The sequence below is a fragment of the Haliaeetus albicilla genome, chromosome 11 (assembly GCF_947461875.1).
Source record: "Haliaeetus albicilla chromosome 11, bHalAlb1.1, whole genome shotgun sequence".
NCBI lineage: Eukaryota > Metazoa > Chordata > Aves > Accipitriformes > Accipitridae > Haliaeetus > Haliaeetus albicilla.
In genome coordinates, this window is record NC_091493.1 from 25,107,210 (window position 1) to 25,133,020 (window position 25,811).

Below are 25,811 nucleotides of genomic sequence, written 5' to 3' on the forward strand. Positions count from 1 at the left end.
TTTCCTCTTAACCTTCAAGTAGTAATTAGGAGCTGAGACGGGACATGAATCATCTATCAGAAGGCAACTGTATTTTGCACACACTTGTCAATATGCGACACAATCATAGCTAAAATACCTCTGTAGCTTTTTCCCATTATATTAAAAGGCAGGCAATTTTCAGGCTAGTGTATATGATTAATTCAGGACTATGTTAATGTAATTTACATGTTAACAGGGAGCATTTGAACATCTTTTCCTTTAGCTTACTTAGATCAATCATTCTGGTATTTGACAGACTTATATTGTGCAAGTTAATAGCTAAGCTTAGGGGACAGAAACATGAGCAGATGATTATTTTTAGACTCCAGTCAATTGTAAGTAAATTACAGTGTGAGACAATAAGGCAATACATTGCACAAGGGTATATGTTGCAAAAAGAACAAAGCTCCAGAATCACAGAAAAAGACATGCATTAAAATAAAAAAGACCATTTTAATGTTTTTAAGTTAACGGCTTTGGTTCTTGCAATAACAAAAAAGAACTCATTTCCTACAGCCATTTAATGTAGGAAAAACAAGAGTTCAGAAATTTCATTTCAAGGAAACACTGTGCTGGTTACCAATTAAAATGACAATTTCACCTGAAAATTCTTTCCCTGACCATTCTTTAAATGTAAATCTTGTTTTCACAATCATTGGCGGTTTTCTGAAAAGGTATCATGACCAGGAATCTCTGCTCACATTATCACATTTATAACAATTAAAGCCAAAACACTGCTGGGTCAAAAGACTAAACCAAAAGCATGGGTGTCCAAGTTCTCAATTCCCTAAAACCACATGCTGGGAAATTTCCCAGATTTGGGAAATGAAAAAAAAAAAAAAAGTAACATTTCCTATGAACAAATGATTGCATTGTCCTCAGTCAAAACAAAGAGGTTCATAGAAGCAGTTTTTACACATGACTCCAGGCATGGATTCATTTTACTTTCCTTCAGTATAAATGGACTGCAGATATTTAAAGTCCAAAGAACTAGAGAGTACCACAGTAAATTCTTATTTATTTTTTACAAGATATTGAGTCTTCCAAGTTGTGTGAGGTGGGAGAAATTCTCGATGCCCAAATGGGTGATAACAAGCATATCTCCACATGGAGGTTGTTTTCCTTTAATAGAACTCTTTTTGTTCCAAAGTATTTTCATTAGCTGAACAATTAGTAGGTTTTGGTGATCCTTCCTATGAAAATTCTTTGAAAATACTAATTCCAAAACTTTATTTGTGAAGAATTTTCATGAGAGAGTCTTCCCAATAGACAGTAAAGTTAAATAGCACAGTGGTCCCTCTGTGCAAAGTTATTCTTTATTCAGGGGATTAGTATTTTACTAATTATGAAATGTTTAAAAAGTTTAGAGAGACAAAATCCTTAAGCCATGTTATTTGGATTTTACAAGTAATCTCCATTCTCTTTACATGACACTGAGTTTTCATTCTATCTAATTCCTCAAGCCCAAAATGTCTCACTCCTGTACTTCACTGATACAGTGCGAGCAGCTAATGTCAACAGGGTTAACTACAGGAATAGTAAATTTGGGATTAAACATTCATAACGCCTAATACAAATGAGCTGCTTTACCTTTCTGTTGCTAATTTTAATTTCCCCTGATTGTCGAGCACAAGTTAAGTGCCTTCACATGGCTCTTCACTGAATAAATGCTAAAGGACAAGTTCAAAGAGGAAATAAAATCTCAGAGATGGGCCCAAAACATGAATATGTATTTGGACTGGAGGCCCGGGGGTGTGGGCAGGGGCACGGAGGAAGAGGAAAAAAGCCCTCAGCCCAGTACGACTGAACGGTGGTGTCCCCTACCACACGGCAGAGAGCGCGAACCCCCCGGCAGCACCTACCGACACAGGAGCCCTCCAAGTCCCCAAATGCCACATCTGCCATACCAACAGAGACTCAGAGTGGCAACTCTCCGTCTCCGAACATATGCCTGTACTACCTTCTAAAGTGTTGCAACGACAGGGGAGGAAAAAAAACAATAGACGTTTTGTCTGAAATGTATTTTGCTGTGTAGAAAGTAGAAGTCAATTAGTGTTATTAACTAGTAAGAGCAGAACAGCATGTTGTAAAAGCCACTAGGTATGCTTTACTGTGTAAAGCCATTACTTGGTAGTATCATGTCATGTTTGTCTTTACATTAGTGATCACCTGATATAAGGCCTAACACTTTGTTTCAGCTCCAATATTTGCTATATACTTTACTTTTATTTATAAATGTCAGTATTTGTGTTGATGTGTATGCATGGTTGCATTCACAATTCTTAATTCCAGGTAATGGTATTTGCAAGCAGTATTCTAGGATGATGTCATTATTCATCTATATATTGAAATAGCTTATCTCACGAGGGAACAAACACCACTTCCAGCGTACCCAAAAGAAAGTATTACAGCACACTGAAGAAAAAGGGCCACAGCTAAAGGCACACTCTTTCCTTTTACATTTATTGTTTCTAGCTGTTTGCCTTAAAACTAAACACCAGTGTCATGGGAGCATTTGTGAGGACATTACTATGTTTTCCCCTTGGACAGAAGACACTTGTGTGCTGTTGAAAAAGCAGATGGAATCATTCTGAAAAATGCTTATTTTTAATTATATAGGGAATTTTCCTTTTTTTAATGCTGTCAAGTAGATTTAAGTTCCTATGGGACATATATTTCATTCTGGAACTAGAGAAAATATTAAATGACCCATTTACATGACTCATTAGGCAATGCTGCTGATGTAAATCCATATGCACTGAGTTACCAATATGCTTTTTCAAAGGAAAATAAATTAGAGATAAATCCAAATTCTAATTCAAATCACTATTAGTTAAACAGATCTTATAAAACTGCTGATTCTAGAGGGACTCCTGTGTAAGGAAGGTTTTGGGGTTGATCCCCTTTGTGGTTCTGTCTAAAATGAAACTTTGCAGCAATATTCTAATCGGTCATTACCAACAGGAGATAAAGAACACACACATCTGAAACGGTAAAGAATAAAACTTGATGAGTACTGAAAAACCTTCCAAAAAATTTTGGATAGGTCTTGACGTATATTTGAACATATATTTTCATCTTCAGGACTAGCACCCTTTTACATTATCCCATGCAAAAATATTTTGCTAGAGTCTTATCGTATGTATAATAGCAAAGAAGTTAACTATAAACATGCACATTCTGGTATTGGCAAAGCACACATACCTACAAAGTAGTAGACAGCATATTTTAATGAAAATTATGAGGACATTGATTGATAAAATGAGAACCTATAAAGGTACATTTAGTCTTGGTCCATCAACGGATGGCATGTTTTCCGAGGGCTGTGGCATAGAGACAATTAAGTAAGTCATAGAAGGATCTGTATATATCCATCTCAGAACAGAACTGTCTAAACAGTTACCTTGTTTTCAGTATGAAGACAGTAAATTCATTAAATATGAACTCTATGCCTTACAAATAAGCGTTATTCTAATTTCTTTCTTTCCTAAAAGAATTGTGCCTCGGGGTGGAGGGAATACTTGCTATCTGAAAGAGGAAGAAAAAAAAATGTTCCCAGCTGTGCTGGAAAATGTCTGCTCACAGAACTCCCCCTGAAGACCAACAGAATAACTGCAGGATGTGCTGCAAAACTAGGCCTATGATAATCTGAGATTTTGTTTAATCATTAATAGCATGGCAGCATTTCAGGACTGCCATGCTTTTTTCAGTGATGCCTCGTGCATTCATCTTTGTATACAGATACTATTGTAATTCATCAAGGACTGGTCACGTACTGCCCCTTGGCTGCTTTAAAATTCCAGCCTCTTTGATAATAATATCTAGCAGCCCTTAAAGAAGATCAGAAATATTTTTCTAATTGTATAAAAATAATAAGGATTAAGTGTCTTACAGCTTTCCAGTTGCAAAGTACACATCTGCTTATCCATTGGATATTTAGTCAGATCCATGCTGCATGCAACAGTTGTGGTGATCCTTAAAAAAAAAAAGTATTACTCATTATTAAGGGGATAAAATTGTCATCAGTAAAAATAATAATAAGCCATGTATCCTTCTTGAACTGATATCTGCAGGCAAATACCTATTGCAAGGAAAAAAATCTAGTATTTGCCGTTATTTAATGTGGAAGAGTAATAGCATCCCAAACCACTCCAGAATAGCTGAGTTCAGTTCCAGCCTAAAAAGGCCACCCCCTGCTCCCTTCTCACTTACAGAGTGCATTTTTCCTTTGTTGATATTACGCAATACATTTTACAATTTTGTAATATTTATCAAAATCTATTATAAAGGATAATCTTCAATAAATAATGCAAATCAATCATCACAGCTTGCTTTCCTCTGTAATGACTTCATTGCAAAACAACTGGAATGGCAAAATGCAATTCCTGTATTTGGTCTACATGAAAGCAAAAGGGTCTACTCAGGGAAGAAAGTGAGACCTATTATTAAATTTAAGAATTTAATCATGTTGGTCAATCATACTAGAATCATAGAATCATTTAGGTTGGAAAAGACCTTTAAGATTGAGTCCGACTGTCAACCATGCCCACTAAACCATGTCCTGAAGTACCTTGTCTATGCGCTTTTTGAATACCTCCAGGGACGGTGACTCAACCACTTCCCTGGGCAGCCTGTTCCAATGCCTGACATTGTTACATATTCATAACACTACAAGACCATGCGTATTCTGCTTTTACAAATAGAAGTTTCTTAAGCACAAAATCATGCTAACCTAGAAGGTTTAAAATGCAGGTAGAAGCCAAATAGGCTGGTATGTGTTATATACATACCGTAGAGCATACAAGACTGTTCCATTAGGGTATATTCTTATAAGACGATTCTCAACAGTGATATCGTGAAGAAAAGACTTTTTTGAATCAACTATGAAGGTATCCGGTACCCAAAGCATTTCCACAAGCCGACCGTCCAAGCTTAAACTCTTATTACCATCGAAACAGAGTCTCTCATCAGTCCATCGCTGCCTTAGAAATATGGTAGCTGTGTAGTCCTGAAAGAGAAAAAACAAAATTATCATACAGGGCAAGTCTATATTATATTCTGTTTTACAAAAGTATACGGAAACAGCTGTTGGGCACAAATAAGCTGTGACTCTCCACGCCCCATTCTTAAATGCTGGCACTCCAATAGCAGTTGTGCTGGCTCTTGTACTGCCAAATTTTCCAGTGCTTGATGTGAGCTTGACATCATTAAGAAATATTATCTTGAGCAGATTTTGTTCTTGCGGTCATTGGAATTTTACAGTAAAAGCTGATGGCCTAAGTCTGGGGCTATAAATCAGTTGAAGTCATCAGAGTTTTGTAAGCGATAATCTGGCTCTGTAAATCTTTAAATTTTAGCATGATCTATATAAGTGGTGGCAAACATCACTTTGTTCACATAAACTACTAAATAATGCATTTTTTTAAGAAAATTTTGGAAAAAGTTGTATAAATTCAGATAGACAAAAAAACAGAAGTTAGTGAAATAGGAAGGAATCATCATCTTTTAGCACAATTTATCCTTTCAGCATCACAAGGGAAACAGTGGTGCCAAATTTATCAAGACCTTGAATATAGCTCTCAGCCCAATTCACCTTCAATTCAGATATGCCTTGTAGTCTTACATTAAAATCACACTATTTCTTAGCACCTTTTTAATCAGCTTTTTGGTTTATAGTGTGTTTTTATCAGTATGATAAGTTCATCTTAAGTTCTGACCTTACTTTCCCCTTTCTACATACTAGTACTTACTAAGTACAGAGGGATTCTAATATTCAACTTCTGTGGAAGCCTGAGTAGTGAAATGGTGAGGTACTTTTATATACATAACACTTTTTTTTTTTTAGATATTTATATGTGTACACATTTTTATATATATACATGCACACAAATATTTTCTAATATTGAATATCTGATTAATGAATTTTTCCTTTTATTTCTATGTACCAACAGAGGATCTTTAATTAGAAAAGTATACTCCACTTCATAGTTTGTTCAAAAATAAAATGACACAAATGTAATGAAACACAGCTGGGATAAATTAATGTGTGACAGTAACAGCAAAAGAGAAAAATAACATGAGTTCAGCTGTGTCTAATCACAAAGAAAGGGAGTGGCTTCAAAGTCACATGAATACATCTTTAATTTTCTGAAATGCATAAAGATTTAGGCATTTCATCTGGAAAATAAATACCAGTCTACATGCCCTTCGTCAAGATTAGCAGTCAGTAGCAAATTTCTGTTTGCATCTGTGAGAGGTGTGATTTGCAGCCGCGCTTCTATAAGTATAGTGCTATAGCCACTATGCGCAGTAAAAAATAAAATTCCATCTCGTAACACACATTGACTGCACAAGGAGAAAAGCGTCAAAGTCACACTGCCAGCAGCTGTAAACACGAGACATTAGCTTATCAACAAGCAAATGAAAGAGATTGCAAAAGCTACAATACCATATTTATTTCTGATATTGTATCAATGCTTGCAATATCCAGACTCATTCCAACTGACACAGGACCATCTGCAAAAAAGAGAAAGTCACAATCTAGCACAAAGTTCTTTAATACTCAGTGTTCAGCAGAACAGGCTCCAAAATCTTCAACAATAGGATCCATTTTTTTCTAAACCTTTAGTAGCTTTTTCAAAAGGAAATATTCCTCAAACTTAGATCATGAAAGAATTTTAACAATTTCATAACCAAAAGATAATGCTTCTAGACTAACAGTATCTTAGTTTTAACAAACATGCTTTATTTCCTAAATATTTCCTGGTTTATATGAATTTTCTTTTTCTTCACCCCCCCCAAAAAAAAAGTGCTGGGAAAAATGTTGCACAACAAGGTGCGGAAGGTACAATCCCCATGGCACATCACACCCCCCTGCTCCAAGGTGCAGAGCAGTGGAAAGAATCTTCCAGTTGCAACATCTGGTCCATCAGATGTTAGTGAACTAAGGAGTTGCACCTGGCAATGTCACATGGTTAATATCCAGATGGGACAGCTGAGTGACTTCATTCACTGCCTATTTAAGAATAGATTGTTTGTATTGTGTCACTGCATTTTACTGTCTTGCTTTTGACCATTAGCAGTTCGCTTGATTTAAATACTTGCATTTGTAAAGGAAAACTCATCATCTTGTTCTTCTTTTAATATTTAATATCAGCTGAAGGTTTATTCAGTGTGATTAAATACCTTACCTAAGTAGTTGTCATTGTAATGTTAGTATGCTCAGACTCTTGTTTTCTTGTGAACGTGCATTTTACAGTGTCAGAAGGAAGATCATCAGCTATGCATTTTAAAATGCAGAATTTGTGCAGAGCTTTCATTGAAACATGACATTATTCCTGGTTGAATATGTGCAGAATAATTAACAGAGTACATGTACAAGGAAATACATATTAAATAAGCGCATCTTTTCAAGCAATTGAGAAGCAGAGAATGCAGTACTGAGAAATGCAGAAATACTTTAGATAAGATCTATGTAGCTGATGGTGCCAGTATATCGCAGGCACACCGCTGAAACCCCCTCTTGGCTCCTTGTAATGTATTATGTACATAACTCTTACATGCCCCCAGATGGCATCTAGAGGAAGATGGGGTCCTGCTCTACCCCACTGAGTAACACTAGAGAAAAAAATGCGTCATTCCAAGCAGTATAAGTGTATTAGTATTTTTATTTTTTCCCAAAATAATTTCCATTTGTAATGCAGGTGTTAAAGTTGTTAAACATCTGGCACTCCAGAAAGAATCTACAAATGCTTTGTTCTGGACTCAGTTGAAAGTTCAAATATAAAGCTCCAGCCAGACTGTAGGCTTGCAGCATCCCCTGATGGTAATCTAAGTGTTTATTATATACTATAAATCATACATAGGGATTAGAAGAAGTTGTTCATCTATCGGAAGAAAGCTTTGGAGGTTGAATTTGGAACAAAATTGTTTGACTGAAAAGTTCTCAGACCATTGACAGCTTGTTCTTCTGTTTCTTCACATTCTTTTCACGTTTTGATGCTCCAAGAATACATTTATGTTTTGTCCCTCCAGGGTTAAAAACCTGACCCTCTAGGAAACTCAGCCCAACTTTCTAGGGTGCAACAGCAGAGTCAATTGATACTTATGCTTACCATTGTACTATATCATTATTATAGGTACAATATTGCCAGCCTCAAAGATGTTGGACCCTCAAAACCCATTAAATTTAAAAATGGGTGCTTCATAATCCATTTTCTAATTTTTTTAAAGTCTTCCTACAGATTCCTGTGTATGACTGTAACAGAACATATTATTGCCCACTGTCACACAAGAATTTGGGGGGAACTTCATCATGGAAGGCATATGCTTAATGGACCACCCTAAGGAGATGAGAATGCAGTGTTCAGCTGGCTATGTGGGAATTGTCACTGGGAATAATCAGACTCTTTCCTATTATATCATATTTTATTGGTAAGAATACTACTTGATCCTTGAAGTAAAGGGGATACCGATTAGGGGAAAGGTTCTTTAGCAGCATTTCAGTATCATCAGTGCTATTGTTACACATCTGAGAGGAAAAGCTGACTTTCTAGAAAGACTACTGAAATTAAATTAGGTTTAATTTTTCTGGAATCACAGAAACAGGACTTTATACATCTCTTCCTTCCTTCTTTCCGGTTGCTGTAATTTGCAAAATATTATTGAGTAACACAGCAGAACTGTAGTGTTGGGTGACTCCCAACCACCTGACGACATCTAGCTTAGGTTAAGAGGTACTTCAAGCTCAAACTGGTTGTCCTAGCACAGACCTGCCATGTGGTTCAAGTGCTAAGGGGTGGTAGTGTAGTCAGGACAAAACCATCCTGCTCCGCCAGCCCTGACAGTCTCCACAACCCAAGTGCTTGTGCTGTGCAGCCAGCCTGTCAAGCCAGACACTCATGAAAACTCAGCAGAAAATTACATCCCCTCAGATACAGCAACATGCCAGCGAAGAGTTGGGCGGGGGGAATAAAATATGGAAGGGGTCTTTAGTAACACAATACAAGCTGCTGAGAATAGCTTTGCCTTAACAGTTAATTAAATCAGAACAATATTAATAGTTAAATGCTAATTTCTTTTTTGTGTGTATGAGGCTAAATACAATTTATGGTGCCTTACTAAGTAAGCAAAGTATTAATAGCAGAATGAGTCTTCCCGTAATTATCCACCAGGGTTTCCCCTGAACTTCCTCTGAAAGGGCTCCTGTTGACAGTGCCAAAAACCGGGCGGTAGACCAGATGAGGCAGTCAGTTCCTACATTTCCTTATGTTTGGCAGGAATTGCCTGTATAGTGACAACTTCAGAAGAAATCTACCGATCTTCAGAAGAAAACTAAAGTCACTCTGTCCTGCATCAATGAAGGGAATCTTCAAAACATAGCAAAGAAATGCCAAAGGGTGTGCCTTGTTACAGCAATGGGGGCACAATCTAACATACATTTTAACTTCTACTTAAATTTATGTACAAAGACTGTTACTTTATGTACTTTACAGATATTCACAGTAATCCCCCATGGGAAAGGAGCCAGAAGAGTGGCAGATAGCATACCTAAAAATTAAGTTTGGATCACTGCAACGATCACAGTCTGTTAGACTTTGTACCAACAAAGTAAGCCACCAGTGTGTCACATATGTATTTGTAACTCTGAAGACCTACTAAAGTCAATCGGCACTATCAGGAACTGCCAGTGCTGAGCTTTTAGTACTAGCTTTTTTCATCTAGTTTAAGAAAACTTAAAACAATTCTGACATTCAGAAATATCTCAAAAAGTATGGCTTTTCGAAAGGACACCTCATCCTTGCAACAATACTGGATAAAATACTGTGCAACTCTAACAGAATTGGAAGGAAAAGTATCACTAGAACAATTTATTATAGTTTTATGAAAAACTGTTTTTGTCTGCCTGATGGCCAACTTTGCTTTATTTTAGAGTATTATGGGGCTTTTAGATAAAAAGTGATACATTACACTCGGATTTTTTTGGTGCATTTAACTTCCCACCACAAGACATCTTTCTTAATAAATATACGTTACATGAGGAGGCTGGACAGATTAAGATAGGCCTTCTGACAGATCTCAACTGTAATCTTTGATACAAAGACATCAGAAGACTGACCCATTTCTAGCAGGAATCAGCTTCAATCCTGTTTGTTTGCATCAATGATCTTTACAGTGATGTAGCTTCACTAGTACAGTTTGTGGACAAGACAAAAATTGGTGGGGACCGTAATAACAGCTTCTTACTTCATTTGTCAGAAAAACATATTTTAATACAGGCAAATGCAAGCAATTAATGTGAGGACAAATAATGCAGGCAGTATGTACAGGATGGGAAACTATCTTGGCAAGCAGTGCCTTTGAGGATTCAGAGGTTGTCACAGATAATCATTTCAACATGATCTTTCCATATTATGCTTTGGCAGAAACACTATTGCAACAGGGAGCAACACACAGAATTAAGTTATCTTGCAATCTAGACTGCATTGGCAAGACTGTTATGAGATTACTGTGACAAGATTTGTTTTCCACATTTGGAAAAAAAATACGTGCAAACAGCAGACAGAGTTCAATTGAGAGAGAGAAATATTCCAAAAAGACAAAAAAACCTCTGGAAGCTTTATCAAAGCTTGTAATGTGAAAATTAAGGAACAGCATTTGCTCACCTCCTCAAAGAAAAGGCAGAAAGGTGACGTGCCCAATGTCAGTAAGTGCATGGAAAACATACAACAAAAAAGTTGTACACATTGTCTGACAAAACAAAGCAAGAACCCAGTTTATGGAAGCTAGAGACAACATGAAACCTCAAATAATTTTTTTTTTTTTCCTAACTGAACTTAATCACTGTTCATCATTTAGGGTGTCTAGAACTCAGCATTTAGGGGCGGGGGGCGAGGGGTGGGGAGAAACAAAACTGTCCTACATGCAGGAAGCTGGGTTTGGTAGCAATGGTAGTCTCACAGTGTGTCTTATTTCCATGGGAAAGGAAGGAAAATCTATATTACTATCTGTATGCTGAAGTTTACAGTTTTGCACCAAGTCATTGATTGAATCAATCACAATTTTAAGGATTCAGTAGGGATTCAAAAGATATTTTTTTCCAATATACAACTGGCCATACATATTCTGGGCTTTTTGCCTTTCTCAGAAGGATTAGATGTTAACTAATTGGTATATAAAATAGTCTTTAGATGATGATTATTTGGTATTGCCTTCTCATGTACCCTGTGAACTTGTCTCACTAAATCAAAGGCTCTTAGACATGGCTAACATTCTGGTATCTCCTGGTCTCTTTTAGGAGTAAACTGTAAACTTCTGAGGACTAAAATGCCTTTATCTAATTAAACTCATAGAACTTAATATAAACAACATTTGGGAAAAAAAAAATTTATGTCCACAGAAGGTTGGACTCGATTTAATTTGCTTTCTTGATTTTAAACCTTAAGGCCATGAAATATTTTACTCATTACAAAGCTAAGGAAAATAATCTTTTCGATGTGGTTTAGAATAACTGACTTAAGCATGACACTTCTCTATACCACTTGAAAGCAGCTTCCATATTCAAATGTACTTAGCTATGACCTTTTCCTAGTCTCTCTCTTTTTAATTAGAACACTTAAATTATCACATGCAATCACAGAGCAAAATCTATTTGTATAAAATTATTTACAAGATTTTATGCATCCCTTAACAGCTCTATGAACCTGATCCAAGGCTCACTGAAGTCAGCAGGAATTGCTATTAATTCAGAGAGATTTGGCACAGCACCTAAACTTATAAAATTGGTCCACACAGTTTCAGCAGAAAACCTGGTGTTGAAATCAGCTTGTATTGCTGAGATAAAGTGCCAGGGTTATGTAGCACATTTAAGGGAAATAACTGTGCATTTTTAAATCTCTTATGTCAGCTTTTCTGTGGAAGACTTTCGCATTATCTGAAAGTCTAGGATGCATATTATTACATTAAGGGGTACTATCTACTAACACTAGTGTAGGAGTATTTCATATTCCAGTCCAAAGAACAGCTAAAATCGTTCTAGGTTAGGTAATTTTTTAGTTTACTAATGGAACTTCCTGGGTCTATCTGTTCAGTTTACTAAGACTTGCTTGATGAACCAGCTCAAAGAGGGACATTAAAATGCTATAGTTAGGGAAAGAGAACATTCTTAATAGCAACATTTAGATGAGGGCAGAGCCAAGTAACCAGTCCAGGTGGGATTCCTCTGTGCTAAACACTGTGTAAAAGTACCACCATAATTTGATAACTGGTACATGCCACCCACCATAGACAAACATAAAACATTCAGTCAATTTTACTTGTCTGCAACCCTTTACCATATTAAGACTGTCTTCAATTAATCTAACTAGTGATTGGAATGACAGTCTGTATTGGTCACAAGTGGCAGTGTTTGGGTAGCAAGGGTCTGGAGGGGTGACCTGTGGGGGAGGAGTTGACTAAAGTAAGGTGAGATTAATCCAGGCTTAAAATCTAGAAATCTATTAGTTCCAATCCATACAAGGAGAGGAGAAGAAAGTTTTTATGTTGTTATGCACAGCCATTGGGTTCAAATGAAAACTACTTTCATAATCCCCTCGTTAATAACACTAGCTGAGTTGTATCCACTTAAGTAATTTCCAGTCATCTACCAGTCCCAGTACAAGAACCAAAAACAAATAGGTAAATTGAGGGCTTATTAAACTAAGAACTTAAGAGCTGCCATAAAATTTCCTTGACTAGTAAATATTTCTGCTTCTCCTGGCTTTAGGAAAAAGGAACCTTCATTTTATGACCATTTGTTTATATCTAATGCTTTCTTTTGGGGAATAAAAAAAACATTTTGCTAAATATTAAGGAATTCAGTGTCACTGATTTTGTAATAGTGTGATTGTATCTTGGCAGCAAGCATCACCAAAAATCCCCATTTCCTGCCTAAAGAAAAATTTCAAGGACAAATAACTCTGAAATGACTTTGAATTACATTACACTAAAATTCAAGCTGACCTCTGCCCCTCTCACACTTGATAAAAATCACATTTCAGTGTTCCATTTTGACTAGCTAACATTAAGCTCAAAGCACTGTAGATGCCAACAAATACCATCTAGTTTTACGACAAATTTCTTCGTGGATATCTAACTGACCACACAGAAATATGCACACTTTTGAAAGCAAAGAAATCTTGGAAAAAAAAAAAAAAGGAGAGACAAGTGTCTTAAAGAGGCTGACTGTAGGATATTATTTTTTTTATATTTCTGCATGTCAACATACACATACTAGGTTTGCATTTTATGCGAATCCCTTCCTGCACTTCCAACAGCAAACATAGATCTTGGGATCCTTTTATGTTCATGTTTCTAGAGTAAATCAGCACCAATAGGTTGGCACAATTAGAACCGTGCAGGCTTTTATAGTAGCTGATAATCTCCACTAGTACCAGAATACCCCAGTTTATGTTCTTATCATGCATTTGTTCATTAGCCTACTCAAGTCTAACCAGAACTTGGATCTTATGTTCCATTTTTGATTCATCAGTCTCTTACTATTAACATGCAAATATCATACCAAAGAAATTAATTTGGGGGGATAAGGAGGGTAAAAGCACGTCACAGAAGCGGTATAAATGACTAAATTAATACTTTGGCTTCATCAACTATTTAGCAGGTGTGCTGTAGCCATTGATATAATTCTGAGTAAAGCCAGTTATACTGAAATCTTTCTCACAAAGAACAGATACAAGATACACCAGCTGCAAGCAGGTAATATCCATAGAAATAAGGAAAATATTACTTGGAACAAAGCTAGGATAATTGTGGTCACGCAGATCACTATAATCCACTGATTTTTTAAGCTGAGAATTCAGGTGGTTTACTAGCTCTGCTTCTGAGAAAAAGCAATACCTTCTCCTGGACCTGAATCTCATCCAAGATGCAGCCCACCTTGCCAGTAACAGAGAGGCATCAGGGCTGGGCAGATACCACTCCCCACCCCAGGCATACATGCCTCTATCACATGGCAAATGATCCCAAATAATCTTGCAGAAAGCTACAGGTCCAAAAATCAGGATGAATACTTCCTCAGTCATCCCAACCTAACTTAATCCCACAAGAAAGTCATTTCTCACAAAACCACGAACACTGCATTTAGAAATGGCATCAATAAAACATATTTTCAGAGTCTCACCCCATTCCTTCAGCAGTAGGGCTAATATAGATACATCAAAAATTTTAGGCACAGTGTTTGCGTGCTTGAGCTATGGTGAGCATATGCAGCGATGCCGGCAGCGTCTGGAAGTGTTAGACTGGCTCTGTATATGACATAGATTTGATGTGGGCTTGAGCTCCTATGAGATTTCCAGGCAAACACAGAAAGTCCTTAGCATCCCTCTGAACAAAGTTCCCAGGCAGAAAAAGAGCTATAGCCTTGCTGCATTACAGCAGCTGAGAAAAAAAATTGGCCCACACCAGGAAAGGTCGATTCATAACTTAAAGAAGTGCTTTACTGTTGGTCTTTACTATCATAGGATTTTGCAATGCAATTCTGTTTGCTGTCTACCAAAGCACATCCATCCTGATAATGCTAGGACTAGAGATATGTTGGCACTAAGTAATGAATGAAATATATTAATGGCCACTAAATATGTATTTTCCATTATGCATCATCTCCAATGATAAGGGGTTAGTTTATTTATTAGCATTACTTTTATTTTGCTGAAAATCTTCTTAGGCCATGTAAATACTTTTAGCAGTAGTATCAGCAGCTGAGACCATTACAATAAAACCAAACAGATTAAATAGTTTTCCCTTTCTCCTAAACCTAAAATCCAGATCTATCTTAATATTTTTATGAAATTGATTCAGAAATTGCACATGGTTTGTAATGCCCTTATTGAACAGGCTGATAGTCCCACCAAGTATTTGGATGGCAAGAGGAAACAGTAGGGTCTGAAAAATAATTAGTCAATAATTTTTAAGCAGGATATAAAGGGATATAAAAGTCTTCATTTGAAACCTCTAACCTTTCTGAATATTTAACTTAAGAACTATTGCCTAGCATTCACTCTGCAAGTTTATCTTCTGACAGCCACGCGGTACTGAGTATCTTTTCAACATGCAGAGGTTTTTTTCACAGTTCTGCAGTTACTCCAGGCAAAGATCTTCACCCCACCTCACGACTCTTCAGTATTTCTGATACATGCAATAGCCTGATTCAAGCAAGGAAGATGTTTGTCACTGAGATTTCACGTACCTAACACTGACTGCACTGCAGGGCAGTAAAATCAGCCTTATGACAGTAACTATGTGGGTCTTCCAACCTGGTGACTGTGGCCTTCTGACACAGGGGACTGACATTTTATATTCATTTTGCCTCACAGTTCTGCAGTGAGCCAGTTCAGTGGCCTTTAAGACCCAAGACAAGAAGTATTTATCAAATAACTCTCTTGCAATCTTATCATAGATGCACATAATACTTGGTATACTATCAAGATTTGCCTGTGCTTTTATGACCAGTTTGACAAATAAAGCTTTCTTATCTTTAATCAAAATTTTTTGTAGCTATTATTTAGGAAATTATGCATTTAAATAGGTACGGTATTACAGTTTATTCCACTGAGGACGCATGAACATTGATAGCCAAGTTTCTAACAGAGTCTGGAAGCTTTGCTTGTGAATGCCTGGAATATATAAGTTTCACCTTGGGCCACAAAAGCTGTTATGCTCTATCTTATTATATCATAGTACATCATGTATAATCAGATCAGTCACTGTCAAGCGTTGGAGAAAAAAAAAGTACAGTGAAAAAACATTTGCTCTCATTGCTGAGTTTCAGACACTACATTATGTTATGGCTCAATCTTATTAAAACAGCTTTTCTACTTACTATCAAAAAAGGGACGTAGATACTTGTTGTAACCTTTTATTACTTTTTGTATAGTTGGAGGTAGAATTTCACCTTTTGCTTCAGCTTCAGGAATTTGTATTGACCTAAAAAAATGAAAAAAGTGAGGATGTTTTAAAAGAGCATCATCAGTTACAGCAGAGATGACATTCCAGGAAAATGCTGTATTAGTTTAAAGGTTACTGATGATTACTGTCCACCAGATAACAGATCATGAAACATTTGTATGTTTGCATTTCACAGCACTGTAAAAAATAACATTCTAGAAAAATATCATATTTTATAATCTCTATTAGTCTTATTAAAAAAAAAACACTTTTATATCTTAAAGCCTATTGTTTCTTTAAAGTCTATCATTTCTTAACACCTCACCTGAAAAAACAGTTCAGTCTTATTTAATAACTTTCTCTGTAAATAGGGCACTATTTTTATAATCTAGTAATGTGGGAGGGGTACTGATTGTTTATTTCAGCATTTAAAATTAAGCTTCTTTTTACATAATGAAATACATTCAGTTTAGCTCCCAGAGAGAGACAGAAACCAGCATCAGAGATTAGTACATAAAAACACTTTTAAAATCCTGTTTTTACAATGTAATTTTTCACCACGTTACAGAAATACTGCTGTTGGGCAAAATCAGTGAAGTATAATGAAAATGTAAACCCGTCCTTTGTTCAGAAACAGCTACAAATACAATCCACAGAAATCAAATATCAATAAGCAATCATAATCCCCCATTTTTGCCCTGGGCGTCCCTACAATAGCCTCATTGGGAAAATGAGTGAAGGGACTAGGGAAAACACATACCTGAATTACAATTCTTTACTCAGATCATATTAGGATTCATTTTTATATACTCCCCTTCACCTTTTATAGGTCTTGATGGTTAGCAGCTGTGGGAGGGACACCTGGGGCCATTAAGGGCTGTTACACTGCAAGTACCAGTCCCATAGCAAAAGATATCATGGTTTTACTCTTAATTTCTGCCTAACCCCTAAGGTGAGCACCCCAACAGTGCGAGCAGGGTGTGCTCAGCCATCACAGATTCAGGCTGTGCTCTTCATAAATCAAAACACAAGTGGGACTGACTGCTTGTTGCCAATGATTTGAGAAGAGTGGGGGTATGACTTTTCTTTAATTACAAAAGTGAGAAGCAGGTAATTGCTTGACTCAAGGAAGCCCAGCTGGCTGCAAGCAGAGGCATTATCTCTGCTGATGGAGAGCAGCCACCTATATATTCACCAGGAGAGGGTCTCTAAGTTTCTTACCCCCCACACCAGAACTGACTGGTTGTTAAGAGTGACCAGCTCTATCCCTTAGCTCTCCTACACCAGGTACAAGAGCTGTAGTAGCTCAGTGCTGGGGAGAAGGAGGTAAGTACAAATTGAGGGCTAAGGGAGCACCGGTGTTTTGTGTTTTTTCTTAGTCTTGCCAAGTCCTTGCTGATTTTTTTTTCTTCCCTATTTCTCCCAGAAGCTGTTCCTGAAAACTCTGCTTGCCCTTCTTAATGATATTTCTGGGCCTCCTGTAGCTTTCCAAACCTTGCTCCCTTGATTTTAATTTTACTATGTTTCTGAGAGAGCTTGAGCTGTTCTGTCAGGAAACTGTGGTTTTCATCCAGTAGGAATAATCTAGCATCTTAGATTGGCAAAACTTAAATGCTAAAATGATCTCACTTAATGCACATGGCCAAATCACACTGTGGTTTTAGATGTGATGTCTGCTGCCTTGAAGTGCTGCTATTGCTGTGTAATTTTTCTGTTCGCTAGATCTTATTCCCACATAAGTAGCTGGTTTTCATTAGCAGTCTTGTAGCTCATATAGCTTAGATACTTGAATGATCCTATTTATTTCCCTTATTTTGTCCCTGGTTTTTATTTCTTTTTTGCTAGAGATCTATGTTATTACTTTACTTAATGTTAAGTGTGGTCTTGAGTAATGCCAGCATTGAAATAGGGAATGTTTCTCCTGTAAGTTGTGTCCTAAAGAAACAAGCACAATCACGTTGAGTTGACATGTGAATATAAATAAAAAGGCCAGCTTTATGTTGCACAAAAGTGTTGGAATTGGAAATGTACTTGAATTTAATTCACTTCTTAAATACTGTACTTGCAACAGATATTTCTGCTCTTGTAATTTACATATAGTTTTAGCTAAGTTTTCAGTGAGCTGCATGAGTTTAGTTTCACAGCTTTACTGGATTGCTCTTGAATAACTTTCACATATTGTGAAACAATAAAGGAAAACTTTTCCCTCTTCCACTGCAAGGGTATAATATTATTCTGCTGATCAGTATGCAATTGCAGAGTGGTCTGCTGTGTTATCATTGACAGCTATTTTCTGAAATATATCTTAAATATTTGGGATTATTATATAGAAGTCATTTCCTTAAATCACCTGTAGTGCCCTTTGAGGCAATTCTTGATTTCCCTCATTAATACATGATGTGTAGCCTCATGTCTTTGATTTTTATGGTTAAGTAAGAACTGTTGTATGGAGGGTTGACCCTGGCTGGAAGCCAGGTGCCCACCAAAGCTGTTCTATCACTCCTTCTCCTCAGCTGGACAGGGGAGAGAAAATATAACAAAGAGCTTGTGGGTCAAGATAAGGACAGGAGAGATCACTCACCAATTACTGTCATGGGCAAAACAGACTCAGCTTGGGGAAATTAACTCACTTTATTACAAATCAACCAGAGTAGGGTAATGAGAAATAAAACCAAATCTCAGAACAACTTCCCTCCACCCCTCCCTTCTTCCCAGGCACAACTTCACTCCTGGATTCTCTACCAACCTTCCCCAGTGGCACAGGGGGACGGAGATGGCGTTTACGGTCAGTTCATCACATGTTATTTTCTGCTGCTTCATCCTCCTCAGGGGGAGGGCTCATCACACTCTTCCCCTGCTCCAGTGTGGGGTCCCACCCACAGGAGACAGTCCTCCACGAACTTCTCCAATGTGGGCCCTTCCCACGGGCTGCAGTTCTTCACGAACTGCTCCAGCATGGGTCCTTTCCACAGCATGCAGTCCTTCAGGAGCACGCTGCTCCAGCATGGGTCCCCCATGGGGTCACAAGTCCTGCCAGAAAACCTGCTCCGTGGGCTCCTCTCCACAGATCCGCAGGTCCTGCCAGGAACCTGCTCCAGTGCGGGGTTCCCACGGGGTCACAGCCTCCTTCGGGAACCCACCTGCTCCGGCGTGGGGTCCTCCACGGGCTGCAGGTGGAGATCTGCTCCCCCGTGGACCTCCCTGGACTGCTGGGGGACAGCCTGCCTCACCAGGGTCTTCCCCACGGGCTGCAGGGGAATCTCTGCTCCGGTGCCTGGAGCATCTCCTCCCCTCCTTCTGCACTGACCTTGGTGTCTGCAGGGTTGTTTCTCTTACATGTTCTCGCTCCTCTCTCCGGCTGCCGTTTCTGTGCCCCCTGCAACTTTTATCCCCTTCTTAAATCTGTTATCACAGAGGCGTTACCACTATTGCTAATTGGCTTGGCCTTGGCCGGCAGCGGGTCCGTCTTAGAGCCAGCTGGTGTTGGCTCTGTCGGACGCAGGGGAAGCTTCCAGCAGCTTCTTACAGAAGCCACCCCTGTAACACCCCCCGCTACCAAAACCTTGCCACACAAAGCCGATACATATTGGCATGGGAAAGCTGTTGTGCAGTAATTGAGGGTGTGAATTAATGGGGCACTGTCCCTTGTGTGCTATTTTGCCATACAATCTTTGAGAAGTTGTATCCTAGTGAGCCAATGTATGTGAGGAACCTGATGCCTCCTAAAGGTGAGTGTGTGGTGTTACCATCCTGGTAATTTTGGGGATACTCAGAAGCGGTCTGCAAGTGTTGAAAGGCAAGGAACCTACAGATGTTACATGCCCCAAGTGGTTTTGTTTATCTACGTTTTAAGGGAGGATGCTCTGTTACTTTAAAGTGCTCTTAAATTCATGTGCCCCATTCATCACTAAGCAAGAGTGTGCTCACAGCTGCACACATTCCTCTATTCTGTCATATAGCCTTATGCAGGGATCATGAAGGATAAAAGTAAAAGCTGAGACTTGTTCCCCTTATGCATGTACATCTGCATCTAAGCTTCTCTTTTACCCAGAATTTGAGTTGTTATATTTAACTAGCTGCCTATGTTTTAGTTCCTCCATTTTCTTAATGTATTTGAAATATATTGGCATGCATCTAAGTATGGAATTGCCTTGAAACAGCTGTTCCAGCCACTGAGGGGAGAGAATAGGCTTTTACAAGAGAAAACTGAATATATATATTTATCTGACAGCCAGGAAGATCTATCTGTTCTGGGCTGTCAATGTATAATACATGTTTTAAACTCTTCAGGTTCAATGACCCATGCTTGCTTTTATAAAAGCTAAATTATAATTATTTAATTTCCTTAGTTATTCTTATGGCTCAAACTTAGTATTTTTACAGGCTAGGCTAAACCTGGAAGGTATAACAACTCCTGTTATTTAAGATACTTTCAAGTTAGTGTTTTAACACAATTGGGTAACCAGAGGGGGAAAAGGTAACATCTGCCCTGAACAGTAGTATATATCACTGCTTAAAACAAAAGTACAGTCTAGACACATGTATAGGAATATTTTTCCTGGCTATTTTTTGTCAGAAGTTATGTATCATGAAAGAGGCAGAAACACTTTGGAACTGAGAGAAGGGAGAAACAAAATGCCAAACACAGTCTGAGCAAGCTTTTGAAACACCCCCCTCAGGAAAAGCTGGGGGGGAAGCTTTTTTCAGGCAATCCGTTGACAGGTGAAGGGTTTCTAGATGCAAACAAAGGTGGTACTTCTGGTTTCATACCTGATGTGCTCAAGGATACAAGCTTTTGTATGGTCTTTGTAGATAAACTCCAGCAGAATCACCTACAACACTGATTAATTCTCTGCTTCAAAACAGCCAGTACTGTCACAGGTTTTTGGCTAATTGGTGAGGCTGAAGCAGTAGCATTATATTACCACTTACCAGATACAGGAACAAATAAATAATGCAAGTGCTCTAAAACTCAGCCAAAAAAAAAAAACCAACAAAAAACCACAGAATTTTCTGCATTTCTGATCCTATAAACACAGGCTAGCATTCTTTAATTTGAAAACACCCTTCCGGAAATAAATGGGAGCCTTTCTTGGGATCAAATAGTATCTATTTACTTAAGCTGATTCCTGATAATGATTTGAAGTGTAAATTCTACTGATTACTCTGATAAATTTGCCTCAATTTTTTCATGTCTACTCTTAAAATATTTCTGGGAAAGTGACTATCCAGGCATCACCCTGGATATAGATTTTATTATGTGTGTCTATGATGTGATCATAATGTAATTTGATGTCAAGTGCTGAAAGTGAAGTTAAGAGATGTCAATCAGAAAGGGAGGACTAGAAGGTAAGGTGGGGTCTGATAGCCTGGTGTGACACTGTTAGCACGTGCATTGTGACAGATCCTGTCCTCTGTATATGACAGGAAAGATGAAGCTCTGGCTGACTCTAAACTTAAGGGGGGAGCAGCAGGGGGACTAGTTTTGGTTTTTTGATGGGGTTTTTTCGATTATAAAGTACTCGGTAGAGGAAACCCTCTTCATGCACTAGCCAGAGCTTATACAAGTGGGATATCTAAGGGGCCACTTCGGGAGCAATCCTGGCCCTTGCTTCAGTCCTTGGATATTGCTTAGAAATATTTCTCTCTTTCAGTGTGAAGGCGAATAGTTTTTGTTTTAAATAGCACTTTGACCCAACCTCCCTGATTTGTGCACTGGAAAAGGCATTTTGAGTACCTAAGCATCATCTTGGCTGTGAGCTAACAGAGGGGCAGAGCTGCTCCTCAGCCCATGTTTGGATTTGGGTACAACATGATGGGATCAGCTCAATGCTGTGCACTTGTGTCCAAGCTAAACAGGTGCTGTACATGCACATAACTCCCATGGATACTATACAGCAATTAACTGTCCGTGCTTCTGGATACTCTTAGCCATGTGAAGCTGTAAGAGAGGATTCACAAGGTCTACCTGATAATAATGAAGGCAATTATATACTACAGGCTGAACATCTCAGGGAATTTTGCTTCCTTGTTACTTAGATGCTTCTGAAATTTTGTTGGTCTCTTAGCAGTGTTTTATTACTGCAAAGCTATGAATCATCTGGTGATTATAGTGTGCGAGTCACAGCTGACAAGGAAGGAAGGTGGAATTAGAGCAGGTGTGTATTCTGGACAAAGATCTCTATAGCACTGGAGAAGGTGGTGGAGATAAATATTTTAAACTCTTTCAGGGGACTGTTCCACCTGCCCTCACAACCAAGCGGAGGCTTTATCTAAACATGTGTTTGCACACCCACTTGAACTAAAGCTCAGGCAGAATCTTATCTTGAGGAATTTACTGGGAGACCAAATAGGTTAGGCAATTCTGTACAGAGAATTGGCTAAGACACTTTAAGTATTTCAGGTAAAGGTAGTAGTGACAATGTTTAACCTGTCCATGCCTGCATTTTCTTATTAGAATTACTAAAAGAATAATTTTTTCCCCATTTTTGCAGAAGGAATATTTTAAGTGCTCCATTTCTATCTTAAGTTTTTTTTGCTATGGCAACTGCAGTGTTAGCAGGATTACTTGTACACAGAAGGGATCAGTTTCACTTTCCAGCTTAACACAACTCGGCTTTCTGAAAGACTTCACGATTTCATCAACAGAGAATAGGAAGACAATGTTTTAACCAGGTAATTCTTTTTAAGACAGTCTCCTTTAGTAATGAATGCACAATGATGACTTTACTACCTCAAGCTTATAGTACATCTAGGTGGACTGTGTGCTTCTGTCCTTGGGCAAGGTACTATGCTCCAGGCAAGGACCATGTGCCCTTCTAAATTTGCTAAGCATCTGATATGATATTCACTCTCTCTTCACAATAATCCTTCGTTTGAAGGATTATTTGCTTAAGTTAAATTCCTTTCTTTTTTCCCTCCCATCAGACTTCTCAGTTAAAACTGTAACTCAATCAAGGCAGCTGAGATGATTTGTGAAGGAGTTCAGTCCTGTATTTCTGTTATTAATATCCAGGTTGGTTAATCTTTGTAAAAGGCAAGATTCAACTGTCAAGTAGATTTGGCTTTGTTACCTGGTCAGATATATTTCTAATTAAATGTAAATGGATTATAAACCAAATGATATTATTATACATTGAAGAAATAATATTCTTAGAAAATATTTCTTACCTACACAGCATCAATAGAAAAAGGGCTCTGAGACTGCAGCATTTAAGACAGCACATTGTCAGGTGTGGTCTCAAAAGTTCTTGCAGTTCCTAAAAAAAAAAAAGTGCACAGGTAATGTTTTACAACGCATTTGCATTTCAAATATACAAATTTCACAAGGTTTTCAACACTGAAGATATTGTATCTTGAATAGGTGCTGCTATAAATGTATTTGTAAATACCTACAACAATAAAAAAAACTCAAAACTTCAAAAAAGACATGGTGTCAGCAATAATTTAACTTACCAAGAGAAGTTCCATTCCAGTATACTACACCGGCTTCATTTTTGCATCTGTCCTTTAAATATTAGGAAAAGTAATTGTTTTGAAAAATAATGTGATCATGTGCAGGAAAATCATAAACACTGAGTTTTGTCTCTGCTATTCACGCTTGTAAATGAGTGCATCCATGGCATATCAGTGCACTCCTCTGAATGGAAAATACACTACCCTGTCTTAGAGCACAGACCTGTTTAAGAGCAACATCTCCGCTTGCTCTATGATATCTTTGGTAAGCTTTTTGTTAATGAGGAAAATTGAAATTATATGTTTCTACCTCCAGCTATTAAAAAAGATCCTGTGACTGTATATAAATAATCCTATATAACTATCCACATTCATCAAAATGTTTGGCTGAGGCAAGATGTTTTCTTCTGAATGGGATTTCTTTGCTTTTGTCAGTATGATTCACATCCATAATGGTTATTTCAAGTAATCTGTCAGCTCTGTAATCCATTTCTGGATGAAGAGAGTATCAATCAATAGTTTAATGCAGTCATGCAACAGATTTGAAATTCATGGACTGTGCAAGCTTTTGCTATATTTCATCAAAGCACTGAAATCTTATTTGTAAGACTTGCTTCAAAACTTAAAAAAAAAAAAACCCTACATGACAGGAATACCTACCCAGAATCTGCAAGACAACTGTTAAATGTTAATAAATACAAATGAAATATCTGTTGTAGGTTTTAGGAAGGGACTATCAGACAATACTATTTTCAATATTCAGAATGAATTTTGCAGGAGTCTTTCACTTTAATTTCACAATAAATTATTAACAGTAAAGAATTTGAAGCTTCACAACTTGAAGCTTTGTTTCACAATCCTTTAGTGACCAAAACAAAAGGCTAGCAAACTTTTTTTTACCCCAAAGCAATTTTTCTTTCAGTCTGTAGCTCTAGTAAAAGCAACACTAGTGGTATTTACTTAAATTAATGCAGTGTGAATGGTATCTGACTTGTATGTAACTGGTGAAGTGACAAAATAAGTTGTTAATGTCTCCAAAGAAAAATGAAAGCCATTTCAATGGCTTTTTAAACAAGCAAAAATTCTCAGCATCTTGGATACTTTAAGCATACACCAGCCTGGTAAATATTAATGTCAAAATAAATCATATACTCCTACTGACTTCCACAGAAAATCATGCATGAGACATTAAAAGAGCCTGTAATAGGAAGATACAGCACAAATGAGCAGATGGTGTTGTCAGAACATTGTTCTCTAAATGTTGATTCTCTAACACTCCTGGTGCATGTCGTGGGATCTCTTTTGCGTATCTCATTTTGGGTTTGGATGGACACATTCTACATTTACTATCTTTATCTCACAGGCAAATACGCTAAAAATAAGTATTATCTTTCTGGTTTCCCAGAAAACCTCTTACCGACTTTATAAGTACTTCATAAAGCTTCTTTTATATTTAGCTTTTGAATTGCTACTATGAGCTCCTAATGTGTCTGAAGGTCCTTTATAAACAGATTAAGGAAACCTATGGATATTTCTGTACTTATTTGGTTTTAGTTTTTACAGTACTGAAGATCAAAATGAATGGGTTGATTACTAATCTCTTTCTAAAGCAACTGGTTTACCTTCAGACCTTAACCAACAACCAATTTAGCAATTTTATGGGGGGATGGCATGGAGAATTTTAGTCTTTAATACATAAAAGGTCAAATCCATTCTATGGTATGGGGATTTATTTTGTATGCTTGGGAAGTGAGAGCATGGAAATAACAGGAAGGAGAGGATCTTTTATATCTGTATAAGAAATACTAATCAAGAGATCTAATTGCCTGGTCAGCTGGCAGCCCATCACTGCAAAGGGACACTGCATGCCAGCCAAGGAACAGAATTGGGTAGCTATGGAAGTCTTAAGCAGTATCACAGATAATACTTAAGCTGCATATATAAATTACTGCTGCATGTGCATACACGCTTGTGTGCACACATACGTTTCTCTGCTGGCTGTTTTTTATGGGCCTTACTGAGCTGGTTTGTTCCATTGAAAAGCCTGCCTCTTGGCATGTCTGCACATCTGGACCTTTCCTCCGTCATGCATTTCTTTATCAAATGCTATACACTCACAGTAGGATTCCTGCCTGCATATGTAGACCTTATTAACTATTGGTATTTAAAACTAGTTCAGCAGGACTCATAATATTTTCCTCTTTCCCAGAGCCTAGAAAAATATACATAACCTGTTGTCTGCATTGAATACTGAGCCATTTGGTTTTACCAGACAGACTACATGCTGTCCAGATTATTGTGCATATATTGACACATCTTCATGTTCTAAACATACCATTAAGTAACTGAGATGAAGGTAACAAATATCTGCCCCAGTTTCCCGTATGATGAGACAA

At 37.7% G+C, this 25,811-nt stretch overlaps 1 protein-coding gene across 3 annotated transcripts in view; it reads right to left on the bottom strand.

Moving 5' to 3' along the window:
* The window catches only part of LOC104324843 (gamma-aminobutyric acid receptor subunit pi-like), a 50,577-nt gene that overhangs the window by 18,829 nt on the left and 5,937 nt on the right, over positions 1–25,811 (bottom strand). For all 3 annotated transcript variants that reach the window (XM_069796699.1, XM_069796697.1, XM_069796698.1), the window contains exons 2-6: positions 23,131–23,219; positions 15,896–15,999; positions 6,470–6,537; positions 4,812–5,029; positions 3,914–3,996 (exon numbers count right to left, since the gene is read on the bottom strand). In XM_069796699.1, the coding sequence (XP_069652800.1) occupies positions 3,914–3,996; positions 4,812–5,029; positions 6,470–6,537; positions 15,896–15,999; positions 23,131–23,186 (529 nt within the window). In that variant the 5' untranslated portion in view covers positions 23,187–23,219. The remainder of the gene's footprint in view (positions 1–3,913; positions 3,997–4,811; positions 5,030–6,469; positions 6,538–15,895; positions 16,000–23,130; positions 23,220–25,811) is intronic.